The sequence below is a fragment of the Salvelinus alpinus genome, chromosome 9 (genome assembly GCF_045679555.1).
Source record: "Salvelinus alpinus chromosome 9, SLU_Salpinus.1, whole genome shotgun sequence".
NCBI classification, from domain to species: domain Eukaryota; kingdom Metazoa; phylum Chordata; class Actinopteri; order Salmoniformes; family Salmonidae; genus Salvelinus; species Salvelinus alpinus.
Genome location: NC_092094.1, coordinates 41,054,486 through 41,079,948, shown reverse-complemented (window position 1 = coordinate 41,079,948; position 25,463 = coordinate 41,054,486). Strand labels below are relative to the sequence as shown.

General features: G+C 41.9%; 1 protein-coding gene across 9 annotated transcripts; it reads left to right on the top strand.

The window, feature by feature from the left end:
* Positions 1 to 6,592: 6,592 nt before the first annotated feature.
* Positions 6,593 to 25,369, top strand: anln2 (anillin, actin binding protein 2). Of its 9 annotated transcripts, none has more exons than XM_071326179.1 (25): positions 6,593 to 6,724; positions 6,949 to 7,046; positions 7,367 to 7,537; positions 7,691 to 7,786; positions 7,899 to 8,074; positions 8,305 to 8,397; positions 9,402 to 9,491; positions 11,138 to 11,252; positions 11,406 to 12,263; positions 13,841 to 14,163; positions 17,446 to 17,540; positions 17,690 to 17,819; positions 20,264 to 20,399; positions 20,631 to 20,828; positions 21,068 to 21,194; positions 21,511 to 21,559; positions 21,690 to 21,746; positions 21,852 to 21,884; positions 22,003 to 22,024; positions 22,116 to 22,225; positions 22,997 to 23,050; positions 23,339 to 23,425; positions 23,542 to 23,649; positions 23,944 to 24,089; positions 24,287 to 25,369. In XM_071326179.1, exons 2-25 carry the CDS (start codon positions 6,956 to 6,958, stop codon positions 24,396 to 24,398), a joined length of 3,477 nt encoding a protein of 1,158 aa, XP_071182280.1. In that variant the 5' UTR covers positions 6,593 to 6,724; positions 6,949 to 6,955; the 3' UTR covers positions 24,399 to 25,369. The 9 variants fall into 9 exon arrangements, with proteins under 9 accessions (XP_071182280.1, XP_071182279.1, XP_071182278.1 ...); XM_071326178.1 differs by having other exon boundaries at positions 7,367 to 7,543; positions 11,141 to 11,252; XM_071326177.1 differs by having other exon boundaries at positions 7,367 to 7,543.
* The last annotated feature ends 94 nt before the right edge of the window (positions 25,370 to 25,463 follow it).

Genomic DNA, 25,463 nt, shown 5'->3' with positions numbered 1-25,463 from the left:
CATTTTAGCTAGCTGGCTAGCTAGCTACCGGAGGACGACAACAAGATGCAACAATTCTGTCAATGGCGTATGCTCTCAATGGGATTTGATAGGAGTGATGCCAAATCCAAGCTGGCTTCCCTTTACACTTTCAGGACCATTCACAGTTGAACTCGCTCAGTTTAGCTCAACGCTGATTGGCATTTTTTTTAATACTTTTTTTTGTCAAGGGAAGCAAAGATTGTACTTCTTGGAGAAATGTCCTCTTGTCTGATGAAACAAAAATAGAACTGTTTGGCCATAATGACCATCGTTATGTTTGGAGGAAAAAGGGGGATGCTTGCAAGCCGAAGAACACCACCCCAACCGTGAAGCACGGGGGTGGCAGCATCATGTTGTGGGGGTGCTTTGCTGCAGGAGGGAATGGTGCACTTCACAAAATAGATGGCATCATGAGGAATGAATATTATGTGGATATATGGAAGCAACATCTCAAGACATCAGTCAGGAAGTTAAAGCTTGGTTGCAAATGGGTCTTCCAAATGGACAATGACCCCAAGCATACTTCCAAAGTTGTGGCAAAATGGCTTAAGGGCAATAAAGTCAATGTATTGGAGTGGCCATTACAAAGCCCTGACCTCAATCCTATAGAAAATTTGTGGGCAGAACTAAAAAAGTGTGTGCGAGCAAGGAGGCCTACAAACCTAACTCAGTTATACCAGCTCTGTCAGGGGGAATGGGCCAAAATTCACTCAAACTTATTGTGGGAAGCTTGTGGAAGGCTACCTGAAACGTTTGACCCAAGTTAAACAATTTAAAGGCAATGCTACCAAATACTAATTGAGTGTATGTAAACTTCTGACCCACTGGGAATGTGATGAAAGAAATAAAAGCTGAAATAAATCACTCTCTCTACTATTATTCTGACATTTCACATTCTTAAAATAAAGTGGTGATCCTAACTGACCTAAAACAGGGAATTTCTACTAGGATTAAATGTCAGGAATTGTGAAAAACTGAGTTGAAATGTATTTGGCTAAGGTGTATGTAAACTTCCGACTTCAACAGTATATTAATGACTTCCCTTGGCATCCATGGATACATGCCACTGGTGTAGTGTAAGTTACACAATGCAACTTATTTAACATCATTGAGTGATCCTGGCGGGTACTCCAATCTTTTAAAATAGCACTCATCTGTTGCCTACCCCTAATAGTCCAACTCATCAAATTATTATTATTATTGCAAATAGAAGGTTATCACTTTTCACAATGGGTCTTTTCACAAAGAACTTTCTTCTGAAACTCTTCAGTCTATTCTTGTTCTGAGAAATGATGGCTATTCCATGCAAGAAATTGCCAAGAAACTGAAGATCTCAACATCAACAGTGAAGAGGTGACTCCGGGATGCTGGCCTTCTAGGCAGAGTTCCTCTGTCCAGTGTCTGTGTTCCTTTGCCCATCTTAATCTTTTCTTTTTATTGGCCAGTCTGAGATATGGCTTTTTCTTTGCAACTCCGCCTAGAAGGCCAGCATCCCGGAGTCGCCTCTTCACTGTTGACGTTGAGACTGGTGTTTTGCGGGTACTATTTAATGAAGCTGCCAGTTGAGGACTTGTGAGGCATCTATTCCTCAAACCAGACACTCTAATGTATTTGTCCTCTTGCTCAGTTGTGGGCCTCCCACTCGTCTTTCTATTCTGGTTAGAGCCAGTTTGCGCTGTTCTGTGAAGGGAGTAGTACACAGCGTTGTACGATATTTTCAGTTTCGTGGCAATTTCTCGCATGGAATAGCCTTCATTTCTCAGAACAAGAATAGACTGACGATGTTGAAAAGAAAGTTATTTGTTTCTGGCTATTTTGAGCCTGTAATCGAACCCACGAATGCTGACGCTCCAGATACTCAATTAGTCTAAAGAAGGCCAGTTTTATTGCTTCTTTAATCACAACAACAGTTTTCAGCTGTGCTAACATAATTGCAAAAGGGTTTTCTAATGATCAGTTAGCCTTTTAAAATGACAAACTTGGATTAGCTAATGCAACGTGCCATTGGAACACAGGAGTGATGGTTGCTGATAATGGGCCTCTGTATGCCTATGTAGATATTCCATAAAAAATCTGCCGTTTCCAGCTACAATAGTAATTTACAACATTAACAATGTCTACACTGTATTTCTGATCAATTTGATGTTATTTTAATGGACAAAAAAATAGCTTTTCTTTCAAAAACAAGGACATTTCTAAGTGACCCCAAACGTTTGAACGGTAGTGTATATCAATTAGATATTTCTGCATTTCATTTTCAATAAATTTACAAAAATGTTAACATTTTTGAATTCTAGCTGTAACACAACAAAGCGTGGAATAAGTGAAGGGGTATGAATACTTTCTGAAGGCACCGTCTTTGCATAGTCACACTAGGTCTACTGTATGACAATTATTTTAGGAAACCCCCAAGCATTTTCTCTATCATATGTTCTTCTTTTTTTGTTTGTGTGAAAAGCGTAGGGTGCTGTTTTCCTCTTTTGCAGAAATCTGTGGTGTGGAGCTATCTGTGTCAAGTGGAGATGCTACAGACAGCAGATGTTATCAGATATTTTCACATGCATACAGTAAGAATTTTTAGAAAGTTCTTATCAGGCTGACTCACACAATCACACACATTTTCAACCCTCACCAATTTCCACAGACAATTCATCATTGATATTCTGCAATAACGCAAATGAGATCATTCTAGACCTCACATGTATGTTCAATAAATGTTAAATGAATGTAGAGAATGTGTTTTGTTTTGGACTATTAGGTTTTGGTTGTAAATTGCAATTAGACAAATTTTACAACCCAGTGTAGACTGCAAAACGTTGATGACACTGACTCAGGTTATCAACTAATTAAGTTAGTTAGATAGATTAGATATGAATTTATGAAGTTCCTTGCGTCACCCTTTATGGGGGTTCATCATCTAAGATACTCACAGTAATTTTCCACCTCTCAATGTCCTAGTCTGTAATCCCCTGAAGACTTCAATCATTCTAGTTCACAATAACTCTACGGCTTCATACCACAATGGCTACCACTCTGTAGCACTCACATCTGTAATTATAAAGTAATTTGAAAGGCTGGTTATGGCACACATCAACTCCATCACCCCATTCACCCCCAGACCCACTCCAATTCTGCTACTCGCCCAAGCCTTCCCCATTTCTCTTTCTCCCAAATACAGTCAGCTGATGTTCTGAAAGAGCTGCAAAATCTGGACCCTTACAAATCAGCCGGGCTAGATAATCTGGACCCTTTCTTTCTAAAACTATCTGCTGAAATTGTTGCCACCCCTATTACTAGCCTTTTCAACCTCTCTTTCGTGTCGTCTGAGATTCCCAAATATTGGAAAGCAGCTGCGGTTATCCCCCTCTTCAAAGGGGGGGACACTCTTGACCCTAACAGCTACAGACCTATATCTATCCTACCCTGCCTTTCTAAGGTCTTCGAAAGCCAAGTCAACAAACAGATTACCGACCATTTCGAATCCCACCATATCTTTTCCGCTATGCAATCTGGTTTCAGAGCTGGTCATGGGTGCACCTCAGCCACGCTCAAGGTCATAAACGATATCTTAACCGCCATCGATAGGAAACAATACTGTGCAGCCGTATTCATTGACCTGGCCAAAGCTTTTGACTCTGTCAATCACCACATCCTCATCGGCAGACTCGACAGCCTTGGTTTCTCTAATGATTGCCTCGCCTGGTTCACCAACTACTTCTCTGATCGAGTTCAGTGTGTCAAATCGGAGGGTCTGTTGTCCGGGCCTCTGGCAGTCTCTATGGGGGTGCCACAGGGTTCAATTCTTGGACCGACTCTCTTCTCTGTATACATCAATGATGTCGCTCTTGCTGCTGGTGATTCTCTGATCCATCTCTACGCAGACGACACTATTCTGTATACTTCTGGCCCTTCTTTTGACACTGTGTTAACAACCCTCCAGGCGAGCTTCAATGCCATACAACTCTCCTTCCGTGGCCTCCATTTGCTCTTAAATAAAAGTAAAACTAAATGCATGCTCTTCAACCGATCGCTGCCTGCACCTGCCCGCCTGTCCAACATCACTACTCTGGACGGCTCTGACTTAGAATATGTGGACAACTACAAATACCTAGGTGTCTGGTTAGACTGTAAACTCTCCTTCCAGACTCACATCAAACATCTCCAATCCAAAGTTAAATCTAGAATTGGCTTCCTATTCCGCAACAAAGCATCCTTCACTCATGCTGCCAAACATACCCTTGTAAAACTGACCATCCTACCAATCCTCGACTTCGGTGATGTCATTTACAAAATAGCCTCCAAAACCCTACTCAATAAATTGGATGCAGTCTATCACAGTGCCATCTGTTTTGTCACCAAAGCCCCATATACTACCCACCACTGCGACCTGTACACTCTCGTTGGCTGGCCCTCGCTTCATACTCGTCGCCAAACCCACTGGCTCCAGGTCATCTACAAGACCCTGCTAGGTAAAGTCCCCCCTTATCTCAGCTCGCTGGTCACCATAGCAGCACCTACCTGTAGCACGCGCTCCAGCAGGTATATCTCTCTGGTCACCCCCAAAACCAATTCTTCCTTTGGCCGCCTCTCCTTCCAGTTCTCTGCTGCCAATGACTGGAACGAACTACAAAAATCTCTGAATCTGGAAACACTTATCTCCCTCACTAGCCTTAAGCACCAGCTGTCAGAGCAGCTCATAGATTACTGCACCTGTACATAGCCCATCTATAATTTAGCCCAAACAACTACCTCTTTACCTACTGTATTTATTTATTTATTTTGCTCCTTTGCACCCCATTATTTCTATCTCTACTTGTTCTATCTCTACTATCTCTACTCTACTTTTTTTTAACTTGCTATATTGTATTTACTTCGCCACCATGGCCTTTTTATATTTTTATTTATTTATATATATATTTTGTTTGCCTTCACCTCCCTTATCTCACCTCACTTGCTCATATTGTATATAGACTTATTTTTCACTGTATTATTGACTGTATGTTTGTTTTACTCCATGTGTAACTATGTGTTGTTGTATGTGTCGAACTGCTTTGCTTTATCTTGGCCAGGTCGCAATTGTAAATGAGAACATGTTCTCAATTTGCCTACCTGGTTAAATAAAGGTGAAAAAAAAAAATATATATATATTGCATATTGCCCCAACAAATCCATAGACAATGGAATCTCAATTGCACTCCACACTGCCCTCACCCACCTAGATAAGAGGAATACCTATGTGAGAATGCTGTTCATTGACTACAGCTCAGCGTTCAACACCATTGTTCCCTCCAAGCTCGTCACCAAGCTTAGCACCCTAGGACTGAACACCTTCCACTGCAACTGAATCCTGGACTTCCTGACGGGCCGACCCCAGGTGGTAGGGTAGGCAACATCACCTCCGCCACGCTGACACTCAACACGGGGGCCTCACAGAGGTGTGTGTTTAGTCCCGTCCTGTACTCACTGTTCACCCACAACTCTGTGGCCACACACGACTCCAACACCATCATCAAGTTTGGGATACAGGAAATGTGGGGGCGAGCACGCCCCCATCCACATTGACTGGGCAGCAGTGGAGTGGGTTGAGAGCTTCAAGTTCCTCGGTGTCCAAATCACTAAGGATTTAAAATGGTCCACTCACATGCACACTGTCAGGATGAAGGCGCGACAGTGCCTTTACCCCCTCTGGAAGATGAAAAGGTTTGGCATGGGCCCTCAAATCCTCAAAAAGTTATACAACTGTACCATTGAGAGCATCTTGACAGCACCGCCCTTGTTCGCATGATGTTAGAGAGGGTGGTGCGGACAGCCCAGAACATCTCTGGGGCTGAGCTCCTCGCCATCCAGGACCTCTATATCAGGCGGTGTGAAAGGAAGGCCTAGGAAAATCATTAAAGACTCCAGCCACCCAAGCCATAGACTGTTCTCTCTGCTTCCACACAGCAAGTGGTACCGGTGCATCAAGTCTGACACAAACAGGCTCCAGAACAGCTTCTATTCCCAAGCTATAAGACTGCTAAATAGCTAACATAATGTCTACACAGACTATTTGAGTTGACCCTTGTATTTGATTTTTGCACTGGCTCTATGTACAATCACAGGACTCTACATACATACGGACACTGACACTCCAACACACACATAACATGAATACACATTTATACTGACTCTACACACATACACGCACACACATTCACATACAATAATAATTTATTCTGCTGCAACTCTGTTCATCATATATCCTGATAACCTTACCGCTATACATATCTACCTCTATCATTCCAGTATCCCTGCACATTTTAAATATGGTATTGGAACTGACTCTGTATATAGCTTCTTACTTTCTCATCTTCTTATTTTTATTTCTTGTGTTTTTTCTCTGCCTTGCGTTATTTTTAGTGCTACATTGATATTTATTACTGCATTTCGGGGTTTGGCGCTTGCAAGAAAGACATTTCACTGTACCTTTGCACGTGACATTAAAACTTGAAACTTAATCTACCGTAAACACAAGAACAAAATCTTGCGCGCTCGGTCTTGTCGTTATGGTAATTTATTCACCCACCACTGACGCACTTCCAAAAACCCGCTGAAATTCAAAGTGTATTTGAAAAGGCGTCAAATGAACAGCCGTTCGAATCTTTCCGCAGTTTATGCTCAGCCGTGACTTGTTTGCTTGACCTACACGGACACTTCTGTTGAGGTAAGGGGATGTTATATCTGACACATTATAGGTAAATAGCTGAAAGTATGTTCAGCCAGCTAGCAGCAGTAACATTCAGCTATCTATGCATTCTCCAGAGTCCAGTTAGCTTGTAGCTAGCCAGCTGAGTTATTGTAACCAACCTGCCGAATAAATCAATTAGCTAACGTTAGCTAAGTTGCATAAACGATAACTAGGCACTTAATTTGGTGTTTATTTCACAGGAAGATCATGGATGGGGAATTTCGAAGTGGGTTGGCGACAGCTTTGAAGAGACATAGAGATCCTTTGTCTGACACAGAAGACAATGTCCACTCGTCTGGTGAGTGTGTCAACATCACTGCGTGCGCATGAGTGCTTGTTAAACCCCCTAAGGTAGACGTCCACGCCCCGCGAAAATCTAATTAATAAATTAATTCAAAATCAAATGTCAAAATGATCTTTGATATGACCTTAAAACAATTCCATGTAGTTAAGCAGACCCCCCCCCCCCCCCCCCCCCCACTTCCCTGGCTTAGACAGGTCTTAGACTCTTATTAAAGGCTTGAACAAGTATTAATTAGTAAACTCATGTCATCCATCATCAGTGCAGTGTTGGGGCATACCCATTATTATTGTGAGCTTCCCTTTCCTGTCTTACAGATGTCAATGATGTTCAGAAAAGGCGTCGCCTGGAGGTGTTGGGCGAGAAGAACGTCAGCCCTACAAAGAAGTCTTCAACTAGAGACCGCCTCCGCTGTGCAGAGCTGGTGAAGCCTGACACCCCTGCTCTCTGCTCTGTCCGCTCCAGAGTACAGCAACTAACCCAGAGACGTGAGGGTAAAAGGATAACGCCCCCTCCTAAAATTACCAACTCGCAGCCTGTATACAGTATCGATAGAACTTGAATATGGCAGTATCCGTGCAACACTCAGATCTGTAGTCATTGAGAAACAGTGACTCCAACTGGGGATGTTTTGTTTACAGGAGGGCATGTGCTGGCTCAGAGATGCCTCTCTGATCCAGGGTCTGGGGTACCATCCATTAAATTCCAGGATGGATTCAAAGAGCACCATCTTATTGGTGAGGATTCTTATACATTTACCTTCCAGCTTCTTTACATTCATTGAATACAAGTGATAACACATCTGCACTAAAGTGGTTAAATGATAGGAGCATCTGGTCTGTTTTTCAGGTGAGGCAGAATTCAGCTCGCGGGTGGAGCGGTTTAGATCCCCCACCACTCCTCAGGCCAGCCCCCTGCCAGCCAACCGGTGGCCCCGTACCCTCTCCAACGCCGTTACCAACTTACAACTGAAACTCGAGGCCAGTGACACGCCCAGCTCCAAACAAGCCTCCCGCATACGCCAGGTCTGTGCCACACACAGGTGAAAAATCTGTCTGTGCCCTTGAGCAAGGCACTTAACCCTAATTGCTCCTGTAAGGTGCTCTGGATAAGAGCGTCCGCTAAATGACTTAAATGTATATGTGAAATGTACCAGGAGTCTTGAGGTATGCAATGCATTCTGAAATGTTGCTGTTGCACAATTCTTAAAATTCCTGTGAAGTTTCTAACGGCTTCTATTTGTCTGACCAATCAGGAGAGGGAGGAGGAGCTGCGTCTCGTAAGGGCCCAGCCAATCACAGAGAATGTCTTCCTAAAGCGAAGCTTCTCTGATTCCTCACTGACTGAGGTAAGTTGTTACCCTCCCTCTTGTGTCTGGTCACAGAATATTGTTGTTAAGGGTTATGTTTGTGGCTTCCGCTCAGCCCAGTCAAAGCTCTTCTCTGTCTTGGCACCTCAATGGCGGAATGAGCTTCCCGCTGACACTAGGACAGCAGAGTCCCTGCCCGTCTTTCGAAAATGCCTGTAACTCTACCTCTTCAAACAGTATCTTAAATTATGTGCACAAATTATGATCTGTTTCTCTTAATTGTCTAAAACTCTAAAATCATATTTTATAACTTGTTGGCAATGGAACAAGCTTTCAAGTCATGCCCGCCTGACCCATATTACGATTTATAATGGATCCTTTTTGAATTGCGTAAAGAACAGTAATTGTGTGATGGCGGTTATGCAGGGCTGTGTTTCAAATTAAATGACTACAAGTATACTTGCTCTAGTTCCTCAACAGCACAGCTAGGAGAACTCAAAAAAATTACCTTTTTATAGTTGAGCTCTTTGACATAAAATTGCTTAGGAACTGTGCACACGTTGGAAAGGTGTGTGTGTGGCCACTTGGAGACAGACACCAGTTAGTCCTCTCACTCAAACCCTTATTTAAGTTTTATTTTGCAGATACCCCACATTTTCCAGGAATAGGCTTATGTTACTAAATGTATCCAGAGTATTTTCAGATTTTGTTGTAAACAAATGCGACAAAGTACAGTAAATGTAAAATGCACATAAAATCTGTTATTTTGTGTAATGTTTGGATTCAGTCCTGTCAGGTGAAATGTTGTGTACTCACCATTTGGTCTAATAATTTTCCCATTATCTCCAAACTGTTCCCTTTCAATTACTACCGTGGTTATGCATTTTCATATTTCTTAAGAAACATTTCAATATACTGTAGCAAATTCCCATGTGTGTAAAGGGTTAATCGCTCTGGATAAGACCATCTGCTAAATTACTAAAATGTTGAGCTCAAGTACTTGTTTCCTGATAGAACAATGATATTTGTTGTGATATCATTAGAGGGCGACCCCACCCGTCTCCTCATTCTCCCCTTGGATGATGTTTAGACGTAGCAGGAGACTGCAGTGGCCACCGTTCCAACCATGGAATGTGAGTTTACTTATATGGACTTAGTGTAACTGGTTCTGAGGAGAACAGGGTGTCTTGAAATGTCACAGGTGTCGCTGATGAGGTGTCATTTTCATCCTCCAAGTCACTTGACTGGTAATCGGGTATAGGGTTCACTTGGTCCTTCATATAGTGGTACATAATCTTTAATGTATAGTGCCTTCGGAAAGTATTCAACCGCCTTGACTTTTTCCATATTTTGTTGCGTTAAAGTATGATTTAATTGTGGAAGAAAAATTCTAGCATTTATGAAAATTTAATGAAAAATAAAACACTAATAGATTTTGATTAGATAAGTATTCAATACATGTTAGAAACACCAATAGCAGCAATCACAGCTGTGCGTGTTTCTGGGTAAGTTCTTAAGAGCTTTGCACACCTAGATTGTTCAATATTTGCACATTCTTTTTCAAATTCTTCAAGCTCTGGCAAGTTGGTTGTTGATCATTGCTAGACAGCCATTTTCCAGTTTTGCTAATTTAAGGCAACTGTAAATAGGCCACTCAGGAACATTCAATGTCTTCTTGGTAGGCAATTCCAGTGTAGATTTGGCCTTGTGTTTTAGGTTATTGTCCTGCTGAAAGGTGAATTCCTCATCCAGTGTCTGTTGGAAAGCAGACTGAACCAGGTTTTCCTCTAGGATTTGGCCTGTGCTTTGCTCTATTCTGTTTTTTATCCTAAGGAAACTCCCTAGTTCTTTGCTGATGACAAGCATGCACTACCCATAACATGATGCAGCCACCACAATGCTTGAAAATATGAAGTGGTACTCGGTGATGTGTTGGATTTGCCCCAAACAATAATGTTTTGTATTCAAGACAAAAGTTAATTTCTTTGTTGCAAACAGGATGCATGTTATTGGACATTTTAAAAATGTTTATTATGCACATGCTTCCTCCTTTTCACTCTTTAGGTTAGTATTGTGGAGTAACTATAATGTTGTTGATCCAGCCTCCGTTTTCTCCTATCACAGCCAATAAACTCTTAACAGTTTTAAAATGACTATTGCCCTCATGGTGAAATCCCTGAGTGGTTTCCTTCCTCTCCGGCAAGGTGTATTGATACACCATCCAAAGCTTAATTAATGACTTCACCATGCTCAAATGGATATTCAGTGTTCATATTTCTACTAATCGGTGCCCTTCGTGAGATTTTGGAAAATCTCCCTGATCTTTTGTTTGAATATGTGCTTGAAATTCACTACTTGACTGTGGGACCTTACATATTGTATGTGCGGGTTGCAGAGTTGAGGTAGTCATTCAAAAATCATGTTAAACAATATTGCACACAGTGAGTCCTTAAAACTTATGTGACATGTTAAGCACATTTTTACTCCTGAACTTATTTAGGTTTGGCATATCAATGGGTTTGAGTACTTATTGACTCGAGACATTTCATATTTTCATTTGAAAAGGTTTAAAATAAAAATAAAAATAAATATCCACTATGACATGGGATATTGTGTGTAGATTAGTGGCACAATCTCAATTTAATCCATTTTAAATGCAGGCTGTAACACAACAAAAAGTGGGAAGTCAAGGGGGTTGAATACCTTCTGCTGTAAATGCATAGACATGTGCATAAGAGGAACAATGTATTTTAGGGGGCTAATTTGTCTGAGTGTCCAGCAGGCAGACCTCAATGTGACTGGTGATGAACCTTTTGGGGTGAAGGACGGCAGCTTTACCGAGACATCTGTCTTCACAAAGGTCGATGGAGTGGAGCCTCCAATTCAAGACACCGGTAAGACACTGCAAGAAGTCAATGCATTATTACAGTTTAAGAGCTTGAAGGTAGATACGTTAATGGTATATGTTGAGAAAAATCGGACTAAAATTAAGAATCTGAATTTTGTGCAAATGTCAGTGTAGAGGTCAGATTGTGATTATTCAACAGGTGAGGTGACTGAGTCCTCAGTTCACATGGATGTCCCACCAAAAGAGGTGAAGGGGAGACACATGGCTGAGCAGCAGGCAGAGTGCACTATGGACATTTGTCAGGGAACTTCTCGACCAGATGAACATCATGAGACAGCAGAGGGTCCTGTAGTGAAAGAGCAGCAAAAGGCAGTCTCTCCTGCTCATGACAAGCAGGAGGAAAGGGATTTAGTTCACAGGGGGGTGAAGTTCTATGTTAATGATGAGTCCCATTTATTTTTAGTTAATCCTGTGGCAATGGAGTCCAAAGGAGATGGTGAGGAGTTGGGTTCTTCTCTAGTTGAGGAGCAGATGGTGTCCATACAAGAGAAGGAGATGAGGTCTTCTGTAGATGAGGAAGTGGGGTCCCTGAAAGAGGAGAACCGGGAGGTGGGGTCCTTTGTAGATGAGGAAGATGTGGCTTCCTCTTTAGGTGAGAAACAGGTGGCGTCTGCTGTAGGTGAGGAAGAGGAGGTAGTTCAGTCCCAACTAGAGAAGGTTGGGGACCTATTAGGTGAGGAGATGGAGTCTTCTGGAGTTGTAGAACAAGGGAAAGCAGAAAGTATTTTAGATGACATCCAGGGTGAGAAGTCTGTTCTAGGTGAACACCAGGGGGAGTTGGGTCCAGAGCAGGGAAAGGCCGCAAACGCATCAGCTGTGTCAGACAGAGAACAGGGAGACTCTGAGCTGCTTACAGACGAGGAACAGACTGATGAACCACAGTCAGAGGCCAGAGGGTTAAAGAAAGTCACATTTATCCTGGAGCCAGAAATGATCAATGACTCAGCCCTGTCTGAGCTGGACTCTTCATCAGGCTGGAAAAGAGAAAGTATGTCAGGTGAGACATGTCTAGGTTGTTGGCACAAGTTGGGCAGGAGGTGAAACACAACCACATTGGGTTACACACACAGTTCCGCACACCTGGGCATAAAGTCATAAAGATACTGGTCAAATATTTCTGTCACTACCATTCTAAACAAGGGATTCAATGGGTCACTGCCAACACTTTGCACCTAATCTTTTTTCTACACTATGAACAGCTAAATTATGACATTTTAAAATATTTGTTACATATTTGAATAACATGTTGTAGACCAGGGATCATCAACTATATTCAGCTGCGGGCCAATTTATTTTTGAGTGGTTGGTCGTGGGGCCGGAATATAGTAAAACAAATCAAAGTTTATTTGTCACATCCACCGAATACAACGGGTGTCGACCTTACAGGGAAATGCTTACTGACAAGCCCTAACCAACAGTGCAATTTAAGTAAAAAATAAGTATTAGGTAAAGAAATAAAAACAGTAAAATGACAGTGAAAATAACAGTAGCGAGGCTATATACAGGTGGTACCAGTACAGAGTCAATGTGCGGGGACACCGGTTAGTCGGGCTAATTGAGGTAATATGTACATGTGAGGTAATATATTTGTAGACTTCAAATTGAGCGCAAGAAGCCTAAACAGATATACAGTGCTTTCAGAAACTTGTCCAACCCCTTGACTTATTCCACATTTTGTTACGTTACAGCCTTATTCTAAAATGGGTTTGATTGTTTTTTTCTCAGTCCCTGCCACTGGAAAAACATCCCCAAAGCATGATGCTGCCACCACCATACTTCGCTGTTGGGATGGTGCCAAGTTTCCCACAGCTGTGACGCTTGGCATTGAGGCCAGAGTTCAATCTTGGTTTCATCAGACCAGAGAATCTTGTTTCTCATGGTCGTTAACAAAATGTGGAAAATGTAAGGGTTCTGAATACTTTCTGAATGCACTGTAATATTTGACTAAACATAATCATTTCAAACCTTGATTACATTTGTGAACATTGTCCTGCGTAGTGTACCGTCTTTGGGACAGTAAAACGGGTGTCCTGACTCTCTATGGTCTCAATCCCGTGGCGTTTATTGTAGGGGTGTTCACCCCGGTGTCATGGCTAAATTCCCAACCTGGCCACCTAATCATCCACCTCATTCCTAATTGGCATATATCATTCCTCACCTCTCCAACTGATAGTTGATGTGTGGTGAGAGTTCTGGCACAAAATGGTCGCCGTGCATCACTGAGGTGAGTGCTTCACATTGATGGTGGATGAGGTGCGTTTCCCCCTACTATGTAAAGCGCTTTGAGTACCTCAGTTGGTAGAAAAGTGATATATAAATCCAATCATTATTATCTCTATTGTGTGTGGGAATACTTGAACAGATTTCCAAAATGAAAATAACTTGTTGCTGATTTCCTGGTATTTTTAGTCTTATGTCCAACAATGAAATTTAAACAATTTTATATGTTTTTGGGGCTCAAAACTTTGGGCCAAATAAAACCATCGTCAATTGGGGAACCCCGTTGTAGACGCACTAGGGCAACGTTTTTTTATGTCTGGATGTAACTTGCTGCATATGGGGATTTATCCACAGAGGCTGAGCTGAGCTCTCGTGATGAAACCAACACCGCTGAGATGATTGACCTAATGTTTGATGAGGTGCTGGAGGCTGCTGCCCAGGGAAGGATGGAAGAGGAGGGTGAAGAGGACACTGAGGATCACAACAGTGGCATAGCCACAGCGATGCACGGAATGGAGAAAACAGACACAGAGTTGGACAAGGACAAAGCTGAGGAGGGTGAAGACCTGGAAGAAACCAAGGAACTGGACTCCAGTGCAGATGAGCTGCTGTCCTTCCCACCCAGCTTTATCCTCTCCCCTCTCAGCAAGTCTGTGGAAGCTGTGGTCACTCCTATGGTAAGGCTCTGCAGACAGACGGTGGTGCCATAGTCACCTAGTTCAATGTGATTGGTATTTTATTAGGATCCCATTAGCTCTTGCGAAATCAGCAGCAGCAGCTACTCTTGCTAGGGTCCACACATGAAACATGACATCATACAGAACATTAATAGACAAGAACAGCACTGCATACTTACAAACGGCACACACAGCCTACATATCATTACATGCACACAATATCTAAGTCAATACGGGAGAGGCGTTGTCGTGAGATGTTGCTTTATCAGTTTTTTATAAACCAGGTTTGCGTTTCATTTGAGCCATATGAGATGGGAGTTCGACGCAATAATGGCCCTGTACTCTAATAATACTGTACGCTTTCTTTGTTCTGGATTTGGGGACTATGAAAAGACCCCTGGTGGTACAGTGGGGCAAAAAAGTATTTAGTCAGACACCAATTGTCCAAGTTCTCCCACTTAAAAAGATGAGAGAGGCCTGTAATTTTCATCATAGGTACACTTCAACTATGACAGACAAAATGAGAGAGAAAAAATCCAGAAAATCACATTGTAGGATTTTTTATGAATTTATTTGCAAATTATGGTGGAAAAATAAGTATTTGGTCAATAACAAAAGTTTTCCACCATAATTTGCAAATAAATTCATTAAAAATCCTACAATGTGATTTTTTTTTTCTTTTTTTCTCATTTTGTTTGTCATAGTTGAAGTGTACCTATGATGAAAATTACAGGCCTCTCTCATCTTTTTAAGTGGGAGAACTTGCACAATTGGTGGCTGACTAAATACTTTTTTGCCCCACTGTATGTCTGGTGGGTTGTGTTTGTGTGTGTCAGAGCTGTGTAAGTTGACTACGCAAACAATTTGGAGTTTTCAAAGGAATTGTCCGTGGAGCTCCAAGACAGGATTGTGTCGAGGTACAGATCTGGGGGAGGGTACCAAAAAATGTCTGCAGCCTTCATGGTCACTAAGAACACAGTGGCCTCCATCATTCTTAAATGGAAGAAGTTTAGAACCACCAAGGCTCTTCCTAGAACCGACCTCCCTGGTCAAACTGCGCAGTCGGGGGAGAAGGGCCTTGGTCAGGGAGGTGGCCAAGAACCAGATGGTCACTCTGACAGAGCTCCAGAGTTCCTCTGTTGATGGGAGAATCTTCCAGAAGGATAACAATCTCTGCAGCACTCCACCAATCAGGCCTTTATGGTAGTGTGGCCAGATGGAAATCACTCCTCAGTAAAAGGCACATGACAGCCTGCTTGGAGTTTGCCAAAAGGCACATAAAGGACTCTCCGTCCATGAGAAACAAGATTCTCTGGTCTGATGAAACCAAGATTGAACTCTGGCCTCAATGCCAAGCGTCACGGCTGGGGGAAACTTGGCACCATCCCTACGGTGAAGGAAGCATGGTGGTGGCAGCATCATGCTGTGGGGATGTTTTTCAGCAGTTGGGACTGGGAGACCAGTAAGGATCGAGAGAAAGATGAACAGAGCAAAGTACAGAGATCCTTGATGAAAACCTGCTCCAGAGCGCTCAGGACCTCAGACTGTTCACCTTCCAACAGGACAATGACCCTAATCACACAGCCAAAACAATTCAGAAGTGGCTTCGGGACAAGTCTTTGAATGTCCTTGAGTGGCCCAGCCATAGCCAGGGCTTGAACCTGATCGAACATCTCTTCGATCAGGAGACCTGAAAATATCTGTGCAGCAGCACTCCCCATCCAACCTGACAGAGCTTGAGATGATCTGTAGAGAAGAATAGGAGAACTCTTCAAATAAAGGTGTGCCAAGCTTGTAGCGTCATACCCAAGAAGACTTGAGGCTGTAATCGCTGCCAAAGGTTCTTCAACAATGTACTGAGTAAAGGGTCAGAATATTTAGGTACGTTTTTATTTCTTACATTTTAAAACATTTCTTAGCCTGTTTTTGCTTTGTCATTATGGTGTAGATTGAAGGAAAAAATACTATTAAATCCGTTTTAGAATAAGGCTGTTAAAAAAAAAAAAAAATGTTGTTAAAGTTGAGGGTTTACCATACAAGATAACACCATCTAATTTATTAGCCGCACCAGTCATTTAAAAAAAAAAAATTTAATTATTTTTTTCACCTTTATTTACCAGATTCAGCTGAGGTCTAGAGCTTAGGAAATTATTTGTACCAAATACAATGCTCTTAGTTTTAGAGATGCTCAGGACCAGTTTATTACTAGCCACCCATTCCAAAACTGACTGCAACTCCTTAAGCGTTTCAGTGACTTAATTTGCTGTGGTTGCCGACATGTATATGGTTGAATCATCAGCATACATGGACACAGGCTTTGTTTAATGCCAGAGGCAGGTCGTTGGTAAACTTAGAAAGGAATAAAGTGCCTAGAGAGCTGCCCTGCGGTACACCACATTTTACAAGTTTGACATTCGAGAAGCTTCCATTAAAGAAAACCCTCTGAGTTATATTAGGTAGCTCTGAATCCACAATATGGCAGAGGTTGGAAATCCATAAAACATAAGTTATGGTCAATAATATCAAAGGCTGCACTGAAATCTAACAGTACAGCTCAAACAAATTTTATAAATTTCTTTCAGCCAATCATCAGTAATTTGTCATTGCAGCACATGTTGAGTGCCCTTCCCTAAAAGCAAAATGAAAGTCTTGTCAATTTGTTTACTGAGAATTAGCATTGTATTTGGTCAAACACAATTTTCCCCAACAGTTTGCTAAGAGCTGGCAGCAAGCTGATAGGGCGGCTGTTAGAACCAGTCAAGGCCGCTTTACCAGTCTTGGGTTGTGGAATGACTTTGGCTTTCCTCCAGGCCTGAGGATAAACACCTTCCTCTAGACTGGAGTGGCCAGTCAGCTACCATCCTCAGTAGCTTTCCATCTGTTGTCAATGCCAGGAGGTTTGTCATTATTGATCGATAACAATGATTGTTCCACCTCTCCCACACTAATTTTACACAATTCAAACTTACAATGCTTTTCTTTCATTATTTGTTTTTTAATGCATGTATACAATGGCTCACTGTTCATTGTTGGCATTTCCCACCTGAATTTCCCTACATTGCCAATGAAGTAATCACTAAAATAATCTGCATCATCAATGGTTTTGTGATGAATAAGCCATCTGATTCGATGAAAGATAGAGTTAAATTCATCTTTCTGCCCATCATTTCATTTAAATGACTCAAGTTTTTTTTCATCGTTTTTTTATGTCGTTGTTCTTGGCTTTCAAAGTTTGAATGTTTTACACTTAAATGTTCCTCCATGTGTTTGATATCCCCACAGAGACTTGCAGCCAATCAGCTAGCCAACCCTCCATCCCTACTTCTGACTCCTGAAGAGCTGACCACTCCCCCTGCTGATAGTGCCCCTCTCTACAGGTGAGTCATCTTGTCCTCTACACTTCAGGACAAGCAGAACTGACAGTGGTCAGCTAACATGAGTGAAATGAAACTCATTGACTATGACAATATATGATTGGCTTGTTATTTATATCTGTGACAACTCCAATGTGTTTTGTGATTGACAGCATCGATGCCTACCGCACCCAGAGACAGAGCACCAAGCCAGCCATTCAGAGTGTAACCCCAAGGGTGCAGAGGCATGCCGCTGAGAAGTCTCACCCCCAGCCCTGTGTCAACACCAAGGAAAGGATCATGGTCTGTAGTAGGACTGTTGGAACGGTTGAGTCTATTGTGTCTCCCGTGTCATGGAGAGTGACTACCTGTGTAGCATATCATCCAAACTTTGCATGTCCTTTATGTGGGCATTGACAAATGTACCACATGGATAACATTGGCTTTGGCACTGACCACGTTTACATGCACGCGCAGTATTCCGGATAGTATCTCATACCCTGCTTAAGGTCTTTTTCAGGAGAAGCTGTTTCCATGCACCTTTTGATATCCCATTCATGAATATCCCTGTATCCATGAATACAAAATAATATTCCTTATTTAAGTTCATGTGTGTTAACTGAAAAATGGACACTGACTGTAAGCCTATAACCGCTCACGTAGCGTAATATTAACTCCTTACAGTGAAATTAGACACAATTAACATTTGTTGTCTTGGGAACAGGATTGGAGAAATTATTTCTTATCGCATCTCTTGCGGAAATGCGAGTACACGTGTAATGTGTTATCTTTGACACTGTTATGCAAACAGACAGTATTTCAACCAAGATATGCACTCAAGATGAACTGAAGTTTTATCAGAAATGTATTTTGTCATTTTCTCAGGTTTTCATTTCCTTAAAACCGGTCAAACTGATGACATTTTGCACAGGACCGATCTTTTCACTTTTAGAGTTATTCCGTTTTCTCCCCAGTCCCTAAATGAAACGGTAAAACTGACAACTTTACAGATGTTAACTACTGTAGATTACTCATGCATTCATTCTATTGATGTATGACATTAATCTGGTGAGCTTTACTTTATTTAGTCTTTTGGGGCAACAATTTATAACAGAAGAGAAGCTGCATGTTTCAAACTATAGTTGACAACCAAATGTTGGAAATGTATAATATGGCCTGCCAAATATAGGAAATTATAAATCGAAATGTAATTTTAATTTATAGTAGGCGAAATTATTACGGCATTATTATGGTGGATCGAACTGCACAGGTAGTCTACTTTTTGAAGTGGTTTGTTTGACAATCCGATGACATCACACAACACCCATGATATGTGAAACTGAGCCTGCACAGACCACAATAAACAACAATAAAGGACATGAGATGTTTACATGTCACAGTATCCCGTCTTACATCAGCATGTCCCAGGCATCTAATCCGGGTTTCTCATAACTGGGATACAAGCGTTTTCGGGTTATTGTGAACTGGATATGATGTTTATATGCATGAACTCAAAAACCGAATACTTGTGTCCCGAATAATAATAACAGGATATTGGTGTGCATGGGTTTGGTATTTTAGTTATTTTATTAGGATCCCCATTTAGCTGTTGCAAAAGCTGCAGCTACTCTTCCTGGGGTCCACACAAAACATAATACAGAACATCATTAGACAAGGACAGAACTACATACATTTTTTTTAAAGGCACACGTAGCCTACATATCAATGCATAACGCAAACTATCTAGGTCAAATAGGGGAGAGGTGTTGTGCCGTGAGGTATTGCTCTGTTTTTTGAAACCAGGTTTGCTGTTTATTTGAGCACTGAGATGGAAGGAAGTTCCATGCGGTAAGAACTCTATATAATACGGTACGTTTTCTTGAATTTGTTCTGGATTTGGGGACTATGAAAAGACCCCTTGTGGCATGTCTGGTGGGATAAGTGTGTCAGAGCTGTGTGTAAGTTGACTATGCAAACAATTTGGGATTTTCAACACCTTAATGTTTCTTATAAAAAGAAGTGATGCTGTCAGTCTCAACTCATAGCCAAGAGAGACTGGCATGCATAGTATTAATATTAGCCCTCTGATTACAATTATGAGCAAAGCGTGCTGCTCTTTTCTGGGCCAGCTGCAGCTTAACTAGGTCTTTCCTTGGAGCACTGAACCACACGACTGGATAATAATCAAGATTAGACAAAACTAAAGCCTGCAGAACTTCCTTTTTGGAGTGTGGTGTCAAAGCAGAGCATCTCTTTATTACGGCTAGACCTCTCCCCATATTTGCAACCATTGAATCGATGTTTTGACCATGACAGTTTACAATCCAAGGTAACGCCAAGTAATTTAGTCTCAACTTGTTCAACGGCCACACCATTCATTACCAGATTCAGCTAAGGTCTAGCACTTAAGGAATGATTTGTAACAAATACAATGCTCTTAGTTTTAGATGTTCATGACCAGTTTATTACTGACCACCCATTCCAAAACAGACAGCAACTCTTAAGGGTTTCAATGACTTCATTAGCTGTGGTTGCTGACTCGTAATGGTTGAATCATCAGCATACATGGACACATGCTTTGTTTAATGCCAGTGGCAGGTCATTGGTAAAAATAGACAAGAGTAGAGGGCCTAGAGAGCTGCCCTGTGGTACACCACACACATGTAAATGTGACCAATGTAAAGAAAGAGTATTTGAATGAGTATGGCTGGTTGGAGTGAATGTCCTATCCTCCTGTGATTGGTCAGGTTCTGAATGAGGATGCTGCCAAGCTGCAGACGGTCATCAAACAGACGTTGCAGGCCCTGAGCTGCTGCACTGACGAGGACCACGGCAGGGGCTCCCTGGAGGAGGCAGAGGCTGATAAATTGCTGCTCGTCTCCTGTGAGTCTCTATCCACTCCTATCCCACCCCTAGCTCCGTGACGTTTTCTCTCCCCTCCCCAAATTTGTCTGCTGAATTAGTGTATAATCGTTAACCTCATCTCTCTCACTGCTATTGCTTTTTTTTCTCCTGTATACGTTTATGCTGGAAGGTATGATGGACCTCTTGATTTGTTCCATTGCTTGATCATCTGACTGTGTCCCCCCTCTGTCTCTCTCTTCTGTGTGTCAGGTGAGAAGCGGGCAGCCCTGCTGGCTGAGGTGGCCAGGCTGAAGGAGAGGGGGGGCTCAGTCTCTGAGGATCTAGAGGGGGGTGATGGTGAGGGGGACTCCAGCATGTCCCAGCAGCCCTGCAGGGGCACAGTCAGCATCAGCAGTGTCCAGCTCCCTCTCAAGGTGGAGTTTGTCTGCTCTGCCCGCACACGAACAGGTACCTACAGTCAGTTAGGCTACGCGTGTTATCACCTTTGTAGTATGACGTTGCATCCATTTATTTTGAACCATTTACTCTGCTGCTGCTTGCTGCCAAGGTGAGTTGTTTGCCTGCTCATTTGGGTTAAATGTTCAAGTAGTAAAGTACAATTAATTCATTTTCAGCTCAAGACACATTTGAAACCATACCAGGTGATGAATGAACAACCCTCCTGACTATTTCTCTCCTCCCTAAAGGTCGGCCCACTCATTATTTCTTTGTCCTGATTCGTTATGGACCCTGCAACATCGTTGCGACCCCATTGGCCACGGCAGTGGACGCCCAGAATGGAGACACCATCTCCTTCCCCACCTCCATCACCCTGTGAGTCCCGCCACTGGTTCCAAATGGAGGAAGTGAGGAGTAAAGGAGAACTCGCCAGACCGATTGTCGGTCTGTACAGTAGGGGGCTGTTCACTTGTCGACGCATGTGTTGTAGGGTCCATGTTGAATCAGTTTTGTCAATTACGGCCAGCACTCTGTTCAGAGTCGCTAAGTTCTCTCGGCAGGCAATCCTACTGGTCTGTCTTTGCCTTTTAAAGGAGATGCTTGTGTAATATCTGCTGTACTACTGCTAAAATGGCTCTCACCCCTAGTCTGTCCAACTCTTTCTGTGACTGACTGTATTATGTCCCTTCAGGCAGGACATTCGCTCCAACTTTGAGATTGATGTGGAGGTCTACAGCCTGGTGAGATGGAACATATTACTTTATTTCTCACCTAAAACGTGTGTATTAGTAAATATAGTAGATGGTCCGTGATAAGAATGTGTGTTAACAGGTTGTATGTATCATTTACAAACGGTCTTCTATTACTCAGTCCCATACCTCAGGGAACACCTGCAATGTGGATCTCCGCAGCTCCACCAAGTCAAGGGTGAGTGCGACATCTTCTGATTTACGAATGCTATCCAATGTTCTATGGCTGACAATGAGAGATATACATGTAAAAAGCTCAGTTCTGATCATATTTATTTTTTAGGTCACTCCAAGGAAGCTTCTAAGCACCATCAAGGTAAATTATCTGCTTTCTTATCTGTGTAGTACTTGAAATGGTGAGGGGTGTATATTTATACCCCCTTTCCTGTTACATGTTTCTAATCTGAAAACGTTATCTTGTTGCTTTTCAACAGAGATCCAACCAAAATGTAACATGTAAGTATTATTGTCCTAGTTGCATATGATCTGAAGATGACATTTGTCCTGAGTGGTGACAGTTTGATTGGATTGAATCAACACCCCACAGCTTCTACCATGCCGCACCTGAACACCCGGCGCACCAGCAACTTCTCTCTGGTTGGTTCTCACAAGATCTCCCTGGCCTCCCTGGGCCAGAGCAAGTTCCCCCTGGACAAGGTAGGCTCATCTCACCTGGCTGCCCGTCTCTCACACCTGTTGCAGTGCACCAGCCTGGATGAGATATGTTTAGTGTACCTGCACTCCTACATTATGGGAAGATGTAGGGAGGCATGTTTTGTCAGTCCGTTCCATGGTTTTACCGTGCCTCTTATTTTATTTTGAACCACCTGATTGCTAGATTGTATCTCACTGTCACTTGAGGATGTGTGCCACTATCTTTTAATCTATTTAGCTGAATCTACTGTATATCCTGTTACATTTTCAGTTTTTCTAGATTTTCAGTTGCGATATCAGATGGTTGTCATTTCCTCACATGACTTGTTTTTCTTCGTGGTGTTAAGTTTTCCAGTCTGGGCTGGGTCACTTGTAGGGCTGTGATAATTATGGAATTTGGGGTAACAATTAATTGTCATGCAAATTGGTATTTATTGTAATTTTTTTGTTGACAAATATTTTTAGCTTGTACTGCATCTTTGAGAATTATCTATAACACACCTAATATATGAAACAGCTTTGGTACCACCCTTGTCTCAAACTTTACCCACTTCATAAAAAATGAAAACGATTATTGGGTAAACTATATCTACTTGAATATGAAATTGAATTGCCCCCCCAATCTTCTAAAATGACTATATTAAGATGTTTATGACCCCCCAAAAATTCTCTCTTACTATCGGTTACATAATTATACAATAATTGTGCCAGCCCTAGTCACTTGGGATGTTACCTCTATTCCTCCCTGTTCTGTTTCTCTCCACTTGTGCACAGATGAAGTTTGAAGGCAAAATCAGGAGACTCCTGGGAGATGAGTTTCAGGAAAAGGTTTCACTCTCACTTTTCCGCGTTGCACACTCACTTTTACCCCTTTTCTCTTTGCGTCTCAATTTGACTCCTTTCATGCGGCCAGCAAAACTGGTATCAATAATTAGTCTTTGCTACACTGGCTATAATATCAGTGATGGAGTACTCCATAGGTAGATTTCTAAACACATTTTAATCTATGTTCATATGACTTCAATTTTTCTTTATTGCATGTTTTGTTTACCTCCCTAGCTAGATGAACTACAAGAAGCTTAACCCTGGTATCCATGTAATTCCACCTCTGTGCAGGTTCCCTTCCTGTCTCCACTAGAGGGAAACATATACCTGCAACTGGACAGCGAGAGCCACTCTAATGTCCAGCACCAGGGCTTCCTTGTGAGTTTGTTGACCCAATTCGCTTCGATCTCAAGTGCATATTATCCTGTCCTCTATACTTTCTTTACTGTGATTCATCCTCCACCCACCCCTTCGTTCTCCCTTCTTCCATCCAGACGATGTTTGAGGTGGTGAATGGATTTGGAGCTTGGCATCGACGCTTCTTTGTCCTGGAGGGAAACCACATGTCCTATTGGAACCACCCCAATGACAGAGGCAGCAAGGTGGGTATTTAGATATGACAGAGATGACTGGAGCTCTTGGTTCCAAGCTCTCAGGTTATCAGAATGATTTTGAAAAAAGAAACTAATGATAACAATTCCATTATGTTTATTGCATACATGATAATACACTTGATAATATTTTTGATATCTTTTCTAATATTTCTAAGTTGTCTATGTACCTTTCCTGCTGCAAAATGCATTGCCTCTTGGGGACATTAACGTTTTCTCTTATCTGAATATACAAAGTCACACTAACTTGATTTAAACATTCCCTTATCTCTGTTGTACTTGCAGGCAGCAGAAGGCAGCATCTCCCTGTCTAGTTCCTCTAGTCAGAGTGTGAAGCCAGTGATGAGAGGCTCCTGTGCTCGCCCCTATACTTTTGAACTGGTCAGCAGCGTCCAGACTGCACAACAGGATGACCAGGGCGCTCTGGCCAAGTAAATAATATTACATATTTTCTTACTCCGTTATGACACAAGCAAATTAGCTTGACAACAAGTGGTCATGAATGTTTTCAATATTAATGTTTTGTGGAGGACTGACACTGCTAAAGTGAGCCTGTCTGTATCTGATAGACAGTGGTTGATTTTCATTTATCTTGTGATATTTCTCATGTGTTCTCTCTGTTCTTCAGGTGCTGGTTCTCAGCAGATACTGGGGAGGATCGAGGGGACTGGATGGAGAACCTGAACCAGGTTCTCCTGGACCTGCATACCTGGACTCGCTGCCCCCCTGAACCATGCTAAAGCACAGCCCAACAACCAGGCCAGCTGTGGGAACATGAGGGACAGCAATCTGTAACACACTATTATATCATATCTTTATGAATTCTTATGATTACCATTGGGAGATTATTTTAGACATGGTGATATTTTGCCTTTCCTTGGATTTGTCACTTTCAATAGCTATTTAAAATAGAGCTCCATCTTGTCCTGTGTTGCATGATATATATATACTATTTACCTGAGCTTGAAGTAGATGATTTAAATGAATCCATATAATCTACAAACACTATTAAATAGGTTTGATACGTAGTACAGAAGAGCCCTAACACTAAACGGATGATTAGTGCAATTATAATTTTCATAAGACAAACAGAAAAAAGCCAGACATGGCTACTGGACAATATAATTTCACTACTACAGCATTGCTGTAATGCCCTCGAGTGTAGAAATCTGTCTCTCGGAAATAAGAAATCTGTACCTGACACACAACCTACCTAATCTAGAAACTTGTGAATTTAGTGATTCAACTAGAATTGCAGTCAAGTTGAGTTATAGCAGTCAAGTTGAGTTATAGTTATAGCAAGTTGAGTTATTTCAAGTACAGTACTATCTGCTACGAGGTAAATATTGACTATTTCACAAGTTAAATTCTTGCTTTCCTTAACTCAATCTATTGCTGTGTTGTGCATAACACAACAGGGGCCTGTCAACAAGATGGTACCCAAGCACTTCAAATGGACTATAGAATGATAAGGTGTATAATGTTAGTGCCTCATCTCATGATAAATCCTAGTAGGAGCCTAAAAGGTGATGAATGTATATGCTGACTGTAGTCAACCTAGTTTTTTTTATTTTCCTTCATGTGTTTACTGTCAATCGGTCATTCTCTTTCTGTATGGATGTTATCCCTATAAAATACCTGTCAACATTCTTTATATGCACTTGATTGATGAAGGTACTACCAGTAAATAATACAAATGGGTCTAATGGCATACACTGTCTGAATTTGTTTTGAGTCCATGCAGTGTGTGTGTCATGCTCTTCTGTAAATTTGATTTGGAAAATATTTGCAATGTTTTTGGTACA